General features: G+C 41.7%; 1 protein-coding gene across 1 annotated transcript; it reads left to right on the forward strand.

Annotated features, from left to right (window-relative positions):
* Positions 1 to 1,398: 1,398 nt before the first annotated feature.
* On the forward strand, positions 1,399 to 5,315 carry AGTR2 (angiotensin II receptor type 2). The gene is made up of 2 exons (XM_043974748.1): positions 1,399 to 1,493; positions 3,522 to 5,315. Exon 2 carries the CDS (start codon positions 3,532 to 3,534, stop codon positions 4,681 to 4,683), a length of 1,152 nt encoding a protein of 383 aa, XP_043830683.1. The 5' UTR covers positions 1,399 to 1,493; positions 3,522 to 3,531; the 3' UTR covers positions 4,684 to 5,315.
* The last annotated feature ends 7,827 nt before the right edge of the window (positions 5,316 to 13,142 follow it).

A 13,142-nucleotide genomic window follows, 5' to 3' on the forward strand; every position in this document is an offset into this window, starting at 1 on the left:
AATGTCTTCCCCTTTTACTTTTTCCCCTTGTAAGGAGCAAATTCCCTGTGAATACGGAAGCTTTTCTGAACACCCCAAGCTTTGTTCTTTCTATCCCAGACAGAGTTAAATTAAGAGGAGTCAGATGTTTGCCATTGGCTGAGGTAGAGAGCTAGCTAGTGCTGCTGACCCTTTTTGCAATTCCTCCCTCCACCAGCTGCATCTTCCAAAGGCCTCTCCCCAGTCAGTATTTAGAGCTGGTCCAGTAGAAAAGTTCCGCTGCTTCTTTCCCTCCTTTTCTGAAAAAAAAAAAATGCATTTTATATCGCTATGGCTTCCCAATGACTCCCCCTGCGCAACTCTCCCTTATAACAAAGAAATATTGTTAAGCAAAATGAATCAACACATTTGCCATGAGGCTGGGGGGGGTGACTTCTTCCCCCCCCAAAAAAGTTATGAACTTTCCCTCTTTCTTAAATCTCAAACTTGAAACCTGAGAGGAAATATGGTGTGTGTATATCCCCCCTCCCCCATTTCCCTCCCTTCTCCACCTAATATACTTTAAGCCTTACTAAAGAAATTCTTCAGGTCCAAGCAGAGAGGACTTGCTGAAGTAAGGGAGAAACATCACAACATCAAAATGACAATTAATTTGCTACTGATTCCTTTGGAACTCTGGGCAAATCACTTTAGCAAATCGTAGATGATGGAGTTCAAAGTAGATCCCATCTGCCTCATTTTTGCCTATGAGGAGGTAAACCATTCAAGGTCACAGAGAAATGGCAATGGTGGGCTTTGAGTCCAGGTCCTGGGGCTTCCCCCCACCCCACCCTTTCCAATGTAACATATTAGCTCGTATGTTTTGGCTTTGTAACTCCTAGCATGATGCCCGTTTGCTTAATAGAAGAGGAAGATATTAATTCGAGCACACTCAGAGGTTGCACTTTCAATATCATCTTTTTTTAATGTTTCTCAAATGATAGATCCAATCTTAATGTCCAATCATATCAGATATGAGTGAGAATTTCAAGGATGCAAATTGCCAAGGGCGTTGGTAGCCCAGAACCATGAGATGTTTGCATAATTCCCCCTCCCCTGCCCAACTCATTTTAGAGTATAAACTTCAGGGAAAAGGGAGGAGGCAATTATGGAAGCAAAAAGGATATTCCTTCCTTAAATTGAGCTATGGACTTCAAGATTATTTGTGGACTTGTGGAAACTGTGCTTTGTTTGGGGATGGGGGTGGGGGTGGGGGTGTGGGGATTGATTTGGATGAGCTCTCATGATTCAGGGCAGGCAGAATTTCAGATGGATGTTTTACTGCCAAAAAAAAAATTTCTGGAAAGCTGGCACGTGTTCAGAAGTCAGCCAGCAAATTATGTCGGCTCAAGACTCCCAGTGGACAAACCGAACATATTAAGAAGGAAACCAGAGATCTGCAGTTCTTCATGTTCTGAAGTCCAGAGGAAGAGCTAAGCAGAGTCGTGGAATATTTTTTCAGTCTACATTTTAAGGTAAGTCTGAGATATTTATAAGGAATTAACTTTGGGGAATATAATGCAAACTATAGAATAATATTTCAAGGTAAGCAATGACTTTTTATCCAGATTAATACAGTGTCCCCCAAATATCTGAAAGATCGACTTGGTGTTCTGCAGCTGTAAAGAGTGGGAAATTAGGGAGGCTGATTGATGATAATTTAACTACATTTTCAACTGAAGCCACTGGTCAACCTCCAAGTGGTACTTTTTTTACTTGTTTTCAGATGCCTTGGTGAGGTCGGGGCAATCAAAGGACTGCCACCCAAATGACTTTCTTTGTTCCCAAGACACATCTTGGCTGACAGCTAACAGTATTTTTAGCTTGCAAACTGTGTTCTGGGTGCTTTTTATCCTTCTCATAGGAATACTTCGGACTCATTTACCTTTAGCTTTTTCATGCTTCCAAAACTACAGCAGCATACTGAACATTTATCGATATATTTGTATCATGAAAATGTGTGGTTTGGGTATTGATTGCTACTTTACAAAGATGGCTCAATTAACCTGCAATTGTCAAAATGGGAGATGCTGTATATCATGTTTTTCCCTTGGCAGGGAGAGTTGCTTCTACCTGATCCCAACACAACAGCTTTGCCTGTTTTCTTGTTCTGCCCTCACAGACCAAGTAAAATGCTATCATTTCACATGCAGACCTCTTTCGAGGTTTGGAAAATATTTGCCTACAGGAATTTTTGATGGCAGATTTTCTCATGTTATGCAGAGACTGTATGGAGAGGAAGAAGTGTGGAGCAGGTTTTTTGAAACATGAACTTTGCTTCTTTCTAAGTTTCCTTTCTGTTTTCTACACTTTCTTCTACAGCTAATCTTCTTAATAGTCTTTTTCCTTAAGCCTGTGGAAAATATGAAGGGCGGTGGTGAGGGGTGGGTGGGAGGGAATGGGGGTGATGGTGAACAGGGCAGAGGAAGGAAAGCGAAAAGGAAAGAGAAGAAAATGTTCTTTTACTTGGTATTTTCTTGTAGAACTTTCAATTCATGAAACTCAATTTCTCTATTGCCATGTTTGAGAAAATACTGCCTTCTCACTCTTGAGAAACAGAATCTATAGACTTATAGACAGGGCTGGAAGGGACCTTAGATGAGGGAACAGAGCAACCTGTTCAAGGTCACACAGGCAGTAAGTGGTAAAGCTGAGATTTGAATCCATTCTTTTTCTTTGAAAAAAGTTTATTGATGTTGTTGTTCAGTCATGTCTGAAGCTCTGTGACCCCATTTGGGGTCTTCTTGGCAGAGATCCTGGAGTGGTTTGCCATTTCCTTCTCCAGCTCATTTTACAGATGAGGAAACTGAGGCAAACAGGGTTAAGTCACTTGCCCAAGGTCATATAGCTACTAAGTATCTGAGGCCAGATTTGAACTAGGGAAGAAGTTTTCTTCACTCTTTGCCCAGCACTCTTTCCACTGTGCCAGATAGCTGCCCCATTTATTAATGCCTTTTGTTTATTACATGATTGTCATTTTCTGATCGTAGGATAATAGGATCATAGCATCCTTGGCTTAGAGATGGAATGAACCCTAGAGGTTTACCAATCTAACTCCCTTATTTGACAGATGAGGAAACTGATAGCCAGACAGGTAAAGTGATTTGCAGGATAGTGGAGGTAGCATGTGGCAAGGTGGGAATTCAAGACCTATTCAAGTAGGATTCAAAAGCCAGGGCTTGAACCCACTTTGTTTTCCAGTGTTCTGGGTAAATATGGACTTTTTCGGTCATCGCCTCTTTGGGGGTATAGGTATTTGTCAGGTATAAACCTGGCATTGGGATCACTAGGTCCAAGGGTATGAAAAGTTTAATAATTTTTCTCATTCAACTCCAAATTGTTTACCAGAATAATGCTTTTTTTCACAAGGCAGAATTCAGCCTTATTATTATATTAAATTACTCATCCTTTTAGTAAACATTAAGCATTTTTGGTAAAACATTAAATTAAAAATACGCTCTAAGATTTGAATATTCTAAATGCTTCTGTTTTGTCAATTTCAGGCAAAGGAGTATGACCAATGACTTGAGTTCACAAAGATTTCAGGCTGATATTTCACTGACCCCCTTTGATATAAAGAACAACTATTCATCTTCCATCAAAAGCGCCAATATGGTGAACGATCCATACATAGGACCCATAAACACATCCAACAATAATGCATCGACAGCTAAATGCTTGCTGAAGCTCTCGGGGTATCACTTAGCCTTCATTCCTGCTCTCTACTATATTATCTTTGTCCTTGGTTTAATTGGCAACAGTGTGGTAGTTTCCCTGTTCTGTTGCCACCGAGGGCCCAAAAAGGTTGCCAGTATTTACATCTTTAACCTTGCCATGGCAGACCTGCTGTTTCTAGCCACTCTGCCACTCTGGGCCACTTATTACTCTTATGGCTACAACTGGTTTTTTGGCTCAGTGATGTGCAAAATCTCCAGTGCCCTCCTGTGTCTGAACATGTATGCCAGTGTGTTTTTTATCACCTGCATGAGCATAGACAGGTACCAAGCTGTCGTCTACCCCTTCCAATCCCAGAGAAGAACCCCATGGCAGATGTCATTTATCGTGCCCCTTGTGTGGGGGCTGGCCTGCGTGTCCTCCCTGCCAACATTTTATTTCCGAGACACCAAGCCTATTGAGCACTTGGGAGTGAATGCCTGTATCATGGCCTTCCCTCCTGAGAAGTATTCACAGTGGTCGGCAGGGATGGCCTTTATGAAGAATGCACTTGGCTTTCTGATCCCCTTGGTGTTCATTGCCACATGCTATGCTGGCATCCGAAAGCACTTAATGAAGGCAAGTGGATTTGGGAAGAACCAGCTCATGAGAGACAGGGTACTGAAGATGGCAGCTGCAGTTGTCCTGGCTTTTGTTATCTGCTGGCTCCCCTTCCACGTTCTAACCTTCTTGGATACCCTGGCATGGCTGCATGTCATCACTAACTGTGATGTGATCTCAGCCATCGACACTGCCATGCCTTTTGGCATCTGCATGGGCTTTGCGAACAGCTGCATCAATCCCTTTCTCTACTGTTTTGTTGGCAATCAGTTCCAAGAGAGATGTCGGCGCCTCTTTAAGCTGAGAGTTTCTCAGCTCCGCAAGAATAGAGATAGCATGTCTTCCAGAAAAGGGAATTCTCTTAAGGAAGTGGAGACCCTAATGGAATGAAGTCATACAAGGTTCTAATGCAACGACTCGGGCTTTCGTGGATAAGAATTAATGGCTTTGGGAAAAGAAGCATCTTTCTATTCAAAACTGACTTCCAAAAAAAAATTGACTTTCTGACTCTTCAAAAACTAGAAAAGAATGGAAACCTCCCTTCATTCAAGGAATTTCAACTTGTTTCTCCCACTTCTCCTGGGGTGAGGCCTTCCCTGGTGAGACAGACCCATAACCTAGAAACTATTTGGAAGTTTTCTCAAACAGCAAATAGGCTGAGAAGAGCAGTCTACTAGGAAGACCAGCTCTTCTGCTTTCCTAAAGAAGCACATTTTACCCCATGGACTGGAGTCATAGGTGCTATCATCCTCACTGATGTTTCCTCATCATGTGGCGAAGACCCACTCAAGGTTCTTGAAGATTCTACCAGTGAAGATCACCAGCAGGCCCTACCAAACTGGAAGTGTCTTAAACATAGTCTTGGCTAGGGACTGTGTGTCTATTTTCCAAGGGCAACTTGGAATCGATCAACAAGTATTTATTGAGTACCTACTGTGTACAAGGTAATCAATAAATACTTCTTTAAAAATACTCTATCAGCAGATTTGGCCACTTTTTTTTTTTTAACCACAGCAATTCACAAAGGCCATCTGATTAAGTCTGGGGTGGGGTGGGGGTGGGGGTGGGGGGTGGGGGGTGGGGGATGAGGGTGATGGGTGGGGAAGGGTAGGGGTTTTAGGGGGTGGGATTTGTTTTAGGGAAGGTAATCTCCACACTGACAAAATCACAGATCTTTGAAGTAAGCATTTTAATTTTTTAATTTCTCCACTTAAAGTAGGCTCCTATTGAAATGCATACCAAACCCCTGGTCCTGTCTCCTGTTTGGTAAGATTCCAGCACTAGGCATTAGTTGCTGGGAAATCAATCAGTTCAATACAAGGTCACATATAAAGCCTATGTTCATGAGGCAAATATATGAGACAGATAGGTATGATTAGAAAAGGAAGTGGGGTAGTCAGGTAACAAGAACAAGGGGCAGCTCAAATGCTCTGCTGGTACCCAATAGGTATTAAAAGGCCCAGAAATCGTTGCAGGGGGGTGAAGGGAGAAGGCCAGGGTCAGGGAGGAGCTTACCATAGCCTGTCATCTCAAAACTTGCTATTTTAACTACTTACTCTCACTAACTCAGTGTTAAGCTCTGTTTTTTTTTTCTTTGTTGAAAGAACGTGAGTACTGTAGTGCCCCCTGGTTAGTCACCTAAAGGACAAAGCCAGTCACCCCCACCCTACTGACATCTCTGTTCTTTAGAGGATTTCTAGGAGGATGTGTATAAGAATCGCAAAGAATGAGGAGAGATGGATGAGTGGTGGTCTGCACCATCAGAAACAGTGCCTGCCTCAACAGAAACATGAGCCATTGAAGAAGTACTGAAGTATGTGAATCAAACCATGCCAATTTCCAGTGTTCACTCCATCTCACAAGAGTCTCTTCAAATCGGTAGTGGTGGCTTAGGGCTCTCATAGCCTTCTCTAATATATGCAATATTATTCTATATCAATGTATTTCTTTTCTTCAGCTCATCCTCTTGTATTAGTGTGGATGAGATATATCGATTTATATTGATTTAAACTTATTATACTTTTTGATATTTTTGATGGTATATTCTTTATTCTTTTTATTTGAAACATTTAAAAATATTATCTTTTGTTGTCATATCACCTTCATTTCCAAATACATTTCTCTCTTCTTCCCTTCTTCCCTGCCCAGGGAATCTCTCCTTGTAACAAAGGAGAGATGAAAGAAGGGGAGAAACAGTTCAGTAATACCAGCCAACGCATCAGCCAAGTCTGACTGTATATGCAATGATCCGCACCCATAGTCCCCTACCTCTTATGAAGGGAGGGTGCTATGTTTTCTCATCTCTGTGAGGCCAAGCTTGGCCATTATAATTACACAGTGTTCTATTTTTGTTGTTGCCATTCTTTACATTTATGTTGTTGGAATCATTGTGTATTGTTTTCCTGGTTCTGTTGGATTTACTCCATATCAGTATTTGCATGTTTTCCTGAATTTTTCATATTCATTATTTTTATAGTACAATATATTCTATTCTATTATATTCATATACCACGATCCCTTGATCATTCCTCAATTGATGAGCACCTTTTGTATTCAATTCTTTTCTACCACAGAAAGGGCTACAATGAATATTTTTATATTTCACCTTGGGGGTATATGCCTCTCAGGAACATCTCTGGTTGAAAGGGTATGGGCTTTGCCTGGTTTTTGTTTGTTTGTTTGATCTTAATTGCAAATTGCTTTCTAGAATGTTCTGATGCTCTACCAACAGCATCTCAGTGCATCTTATCTTTACACAACTCTTCCAACATTGACTGTTGTCATTTTTTGCCATTCTTGACAATTTTCTGAGGGTGAAGTGCAACCTCAGATTTTTTGAATGAGTCTTTCTCTTACTATTTTTGAAGTAGAGAGAATGTTACAGAGTGGTCTCTCTCACAGCTCTTAAACACCATGTTAATTCTCAGCAGCTCAACTGAACTTATAGAACTTATAGAAGGGAAAAAAGATATATGTGTAAAGAAAATATATTTTAGATGGCACCAAAGCATATGTGAAAACTGACATTGCCTATGTCATTATGAAGATATTTAGAATGGAAACATCCATTTAGTGCCCACATCTAGGTTGTGCCATTTACTCAGCACGGTTACTCTATAAAGGCTCTTCTTTGGGGGTGGAGGGATTATTACTTGTAATAGTAGTAGAAAGTAGAATGTATAATGTAACCAATAATAAACATGTGAGTGCCTATTATACAAGGTACTCAATAACTATTTCTTTAAAGATACTCTGTATCAACTGGCATTTTTATAATATCCCTTTTCCTGTGATTATGTGAAAGCAATAAATAAAACAAACGCCCTTTTTGGGTTATAAGATACCAGTCTCCTGATTTTGTGAGCGACAGCGTCTGCCCAGTTCTCCAAGAAGAGGACGTGATGGTTAATTGTGGCACACTTGGCTATTTTCGAAAAGGTCTCTGTGAATACTTTAACTTTTAAAAACTATAAACAGGTATGATAAGAGGCCAGTAAAACTGGGATTCCGTTATAGTTTAAGGGGGTGTCTGTGGGAAACAGTCTCTGGCTTCAGTCCAGAGATGATGGTACAAACCAAGGAGACCCATTCTGAACCTGTCATTGCTCTAGAGGACATTTAGGTGGGTGGGTGAGTTGTTGATCCCTGCCTAAGATTTTGGTCTTCTTGGTGGGTGGTACCAGAGAGGCAAAGCTTAATTAGGAGCTTCTCAAGCAGATTACGACCATTGGACAAAGCCAGTGACTGATTGGTGTTCTTAACTGGCTACTGGGATTGAAGAAGAAGACCTGGAGAAATTTCTGGTCACATTGTCTTCCCTGGGGTTTGGCTCTACACTCCAATTTTGCCTGGGGACTCTCACCTAAGACTTGGGGTGGGATAGCTTACTCTATTGTATACACCATTGGCTTCAAGGAGAGAAAAATGGCCCAACACATCTGATCCCAGCTTTTGCTGAAATAAGGATGGTGGAATAACATTCCACTTATCCAGAGCTCAGATTGTTTTTATGACTTTACCCATCTAGAACTGAACTAAGAAATTAGGAGTGTTAAAAGGCTTCTGAGGAGCTGAAATCACCATCATAACATCTACAGCCTAAAATCTATGTACTTTATGCAAAGCACATTTAGGCCTTTGGTCAGAGACCATTTACTCTTATTCAACACACAGTTTTAACAAGTCACTTATCTTGTTTCCAGAAGGTCAGAAGCAGGAAATTAGAGGGAGGGGGGAAAGGGATTATGGGGAGTTGCTAGAGGCAATTATACGAGAACTAGCAAGAAGTGACAAATAAAAGCCGCACAATAAGGGAGACATAAGGAAAACCTCCAAAAAGAACTCTAAAAGGACTACATGGAGAAGGCAGCTGAAGCTTTTCATAATACTGCCCTGCTTTAAGTACTGCGATTCCAAATAGTATATACATCCATAGCTCATTTATCTACTCTTCCACACAAGTGAATCTTACCCATTGAAGCACTCAGACTTTCATATGAAGCACTCTTGTAGAGAAACACGAAACACCCTGCCTTCTTAAAGAGAATGCACTGACCATAAGTGATTTACTTTCTGAAGACTCTGATATCCTTTGAAGCTACTGATGTACAGGGATGTTTGACTTTTCTCTTTGTCCCCAGCAATCAGCTCAGTGACTGGCACATGGTAAACATTTAGATGCTTGCTGATTGACTCACAAGGGATGTTTGCCTCCAAATTAAAAGATCATAGGATCAAAGATTTAGAGCAGGAAACTACCATACAGATTATTTAGCCCAAACCCTTAATTAAATAAAAAAAAATTTTAGCTTATTTAGAATTTGATTTTTCCAAATTACATGTAAAAACAAATTTTGACATCAATTTTTAAAAACTTTGTGTTCCGGGGCAGCTAGATGGCACAGTGGATAGAGCACCGGCCCTGGAGTCAGGAGTACCTGAGTTCAAATCCGGCCTCAGACACTTGACTAGCTGTGTGACCCTGGGCAAGTCACTTAACCCCAATTGCCTCACTAAAAAAACCAAAAAACAACAACAACAACAACAACAAAAACTTTGTGTTCCAACTCCTCTTCCTCCCTCCCTCCCCAGCTCCTCCCCTAAGAACTCAAGCAATTCAATATAAGTTATACACGAGTGGTCATGCAAAACCACATTAGCTAGGTTGTGAAAGAAAACAGACAAAAACAAAACTCCAGATTAAGGAACTATCAAAAAAAAATTATGCTTCAATCTGTTTTCAGATACCATCAGTTCTTTCTCTGTAGATGGATTGCAATTTTCCTAAGTCCTTCAGAGTTATCTTAGATCTTTGCATTGCTGAAAATAACCAGGTCATTCACAGAAGATCATCTTACAATATTGCTGTTGTTTTGTATACAGTACATTTCACTCTGCATCAGTTCATGTAGGTCTTTCCAGGCCAAACCCTTAATTTTACAAAGGAGGAAACTGAGGCTGAGGCAAGTAAGCACATTAGTAAATGCCAGAGCAGGGACCCAGAGCTGGTCTTCTGATCTCTAATAATCCCTCTGTTATACTTGACCGTTATATAGGGCAGTTCACAAAACACTTTGACATCTGGGATCTCATTGGCTTTGAACCTCACTTCAAGAGTGTGCAGTAGCCCTATTTTACTGATGTGCCATCTGAAGTCTGTGGGAGGATAAAGGACTTAGAGTTCATAAGTGTCAGAGCTGAGATTCAAATCTAATTTCTGTTTCTCTGCTGTTATTAGAGGTGCTAGGAAGGAAGGAAGAAGTGAAGTGATGGAGGTAAATAGCTCACATCCAAAATTTGGGGTTTGAACTCTGTCAGAGGTAAACAGACAGGAAGGAAGCTGTGAGTGCGTGGGCTGGACGCAGGGCCCTGGGGCTTGGGGTACACATGGTGAAGACAAAGGGGTGAGATCCCCAGAAGATCTGATGCTAGGTGGATGAGGTTGGTAGCTGGATGGTCAAGTGAGAGACAGGGCTGAAGGAACTAGGCCAAGTCCTGAGAAGCCCAGCCATAGGAGCCAAAATCTGAGCAAGTATCAGAACCCAGTTTAATTCAGCATTTATGAAGTGCCTATCATGGTCCAGGCACCAAACAGCAGTGAACTGATCCCTGCCCTCAAGGAGCTTACATTTTACTGAGGGGATGAAACTGAGGGGAATCTCTGAAATGGGAATCATCTTACAGTTTTGTGTATTCTTAGCACTAATGACATTGAAGTAGAATAAGGAGGTCACTGTCCTACTGGGAGGATATTGAGACCCCCAGGACATCTGACAAAATGCCACCCTTCAGGATGCCATGTACTGGAAAGGAGGAAGAAAGTGGAGTAGGGGAGGAACCTACCCTAATCTATCTGATAGATTCCTATATGAACTGATTATTTGTGCGAACTAGATGCTAAGCTCTACTGTTTCTATGGTGCCCAGAGACCGAAAGTGCTATGGGCCTGTTCTAAATTCAGCCTCCTCTATATCTGGCATCCCAGGATAAAGCCTGAGATGCCCTTTCCTAGTTATGGTTCTGGGTAGATGTTTAAATCACTGTGCCTCTCACCCAACCCAAGGTAAAAGAGAGAAAAGTACAGGGAATATTTCAGCCCTGAAAGGAAAGTACATCCTTCAGTCCAACTCCCTCATTTTAAAACTGGAGAAAACTACTGAAAAACACAACAATTAAAAAGAAATAAAGACACTCCCCCCAATTTGGGGAATGAAATATGTGCTGGACAGTAGGGCCTTTGGCTTCATCTCACTGGACCTCAGTTTCTCCCTTTGTAAAATGAAAAGGTTGGGCTTAATGAGCTCTCCAGTCTCTGGTTCCATCTGTCTATGGGTTTCTGAGGTCCTTGCCATGTCTATAGCTTACCACAAGATGGCAGCTAAACAGTTATTCATGTGGCCATGCCAACGTCAGCCAGGTTCCATTGGGCAGAAGTGCTTTCCACGTGTTTATTTTTTTTATTAAAAGCACAGACTGAATTTCAGATTTTTCCTCCAACTAGACACAAATTCATACAAGCTGGCCATCAAATATTTGGACTGCCAAGAATAGCATAAATTTATGGCTCTCTAAAATCCTTCCAAGGATGCTATTGAGTTATAGTATAATGGTATGCAAATTCCTGGAGTAGGGCTAATGGCCAAATAAAGAGAAGCAAAGTGAGATTGTGGAGAGTTCTAGATTTAGGGTCAAGGGAGCAGAATTTAATTCCTGCTTCCTAGCTGGGTAAGTCCCTCAGCCTCAATTTCCTCATCTGTACAGTGGGATATATAATCCTTGTGCTACCTACCTCACAGGGCTAGAAGGAGGGACGTCCTTTTTAGATTTTAAAGTGTTGGAGAACTACAATCTCTCATCCTGAGGAAATGCCAAAACACGGGCTCCCTTCCTGGTTACTCCAAAGTCTGTGTGAAATAGATACAGAAGCTATGGTGTACACAGGCCTCCCCACTCTCAGTCATTTCCCAGTATATAAACGCTACAGCTAGAATTCCCAACCAGGAAAGAACTGTCTTCCAATGTAAATGAATCGAGGCTTTTGCAAACTCTTAAAGAATGTTGAGCAAGAGCCCTTTGCAAGAAGGAGGGATACAAGGCTGTGCCTGTACACTGTAACTAAACCAGGCCCAAGTGGTCACTTCAGTAATGTTGCTCCTCACTTTGAATCCTTTCAGAATCTGCTGGGAGCTCTGTCCAGCTTCCAACCTCTCCATCTGCAAGATTTCTCTTTATCTTTACCCTTTGACTCATTCACTCCTCCTTACCTCCTTCTCAAAGAAGGAACTGACTTTCCTACTGCTTGAGGCTGAGGCCTCGCACAGAGCTTTACCCCCATCTTTTATTTTTATCTTCCAAGTGCTCGCCTCACACAAGATGCCTTCTTTCATCTTCTCTCTTGCCCTTTTGGCTAGCTTCTTCCCCTTCTCTAAAAATATGCACACCATGGATCATGGAGCCAGGAAGATGGTTGAATAGTTGCTTTCTAAAAACATCTCCCACCTGCAGCCTTCAAAAGGAAGCTGTTATGTGCCAGATAAAAGGCAATTTCTCCAGACCAGACTCCTGCACAAGGTTGTGAGTTAACACTGGAGAAATCGAATGCTTTAGAGGCTCATCGATTTCTCATGCCTGGGGTAACGAGCCGTCTTATAGGCTTGTGATGCAGGGTCTACCTGGAGCAACCTCCTTTCCCTATAATAGTATCTGATGTTTCTTGCAGAGTTTGGGGCTTCAGAAACTGGTTCTGCCTAGACATGTGAAAGAAAGGAGGAGGGAGAGAGGAGTATTATTCTCGGGGAAGGGGAGATGATGCACCATTAATAACTCACAGAGCCTCAGGTTAGAAGACAACAGAAGTTCACGCATAAAGAAAGGTGACTAGCGATAAGAAATTCATCTGGGGCCAAAGGTTAAGGATAGACTGGAAAAAAATAAAAAGGATAGAAACCTGGGCCCAGATGACCCCCATATTCCTTATGTGATGACACTGAGGCCACCCAGAAACCTAGCCTCAGAGGGCTTGAAAGTAGAGGGAGGGGAAAGAGAAAGAGGAAGATTCCCCTAACAAGTGAGAGGGTTAGCATTAGGGTTAGAAAAAGAAAAGCTGACAAAATAAAAGATGAACCCAGTAGATAAGTCGCTTCCATGAAGAAGCAGCATGAGGATTTCCTGAGGAGAGGGGGACATCAAAGCCCTGTAATACTGGAGATATGTCTCACTACTATTGTATTCCCAAATTTGGACCCACTCTTCCCAAGGATGCTGTGTGTATTTGTGGGAGAGCTCGGGGAATGTTTTATAGCTACTATTCCTTAATATGTGCACAGCTTTCCATTGCGGTGGATAGAGTG

The sequence above is a fragment of the Dromiciops gliroides genome, chromosome X (assembly GCF_019393635.1).
Source record: "Dromiciops gliroides isolate mDroGli1 chromosome X, mDroGli1.pri, whole genome shotgun sequence".
Lineage (NCBI taxonomy): Eukaryota > Metazoa > Chordata > Mammalia > Microbiotheria > Microbiotheriidae > Dromiciops > Dromiciops gliroides.

What these genes read in the sequence shown, in the direction of transcription:
- AGTR2 (XM_043974748.1), top strand. Translation starts at nt 3,532, where the DNA reads ATGACCAATGACTTGAGTTCACAAAGATTTCAGGCTGATATTTCACTG.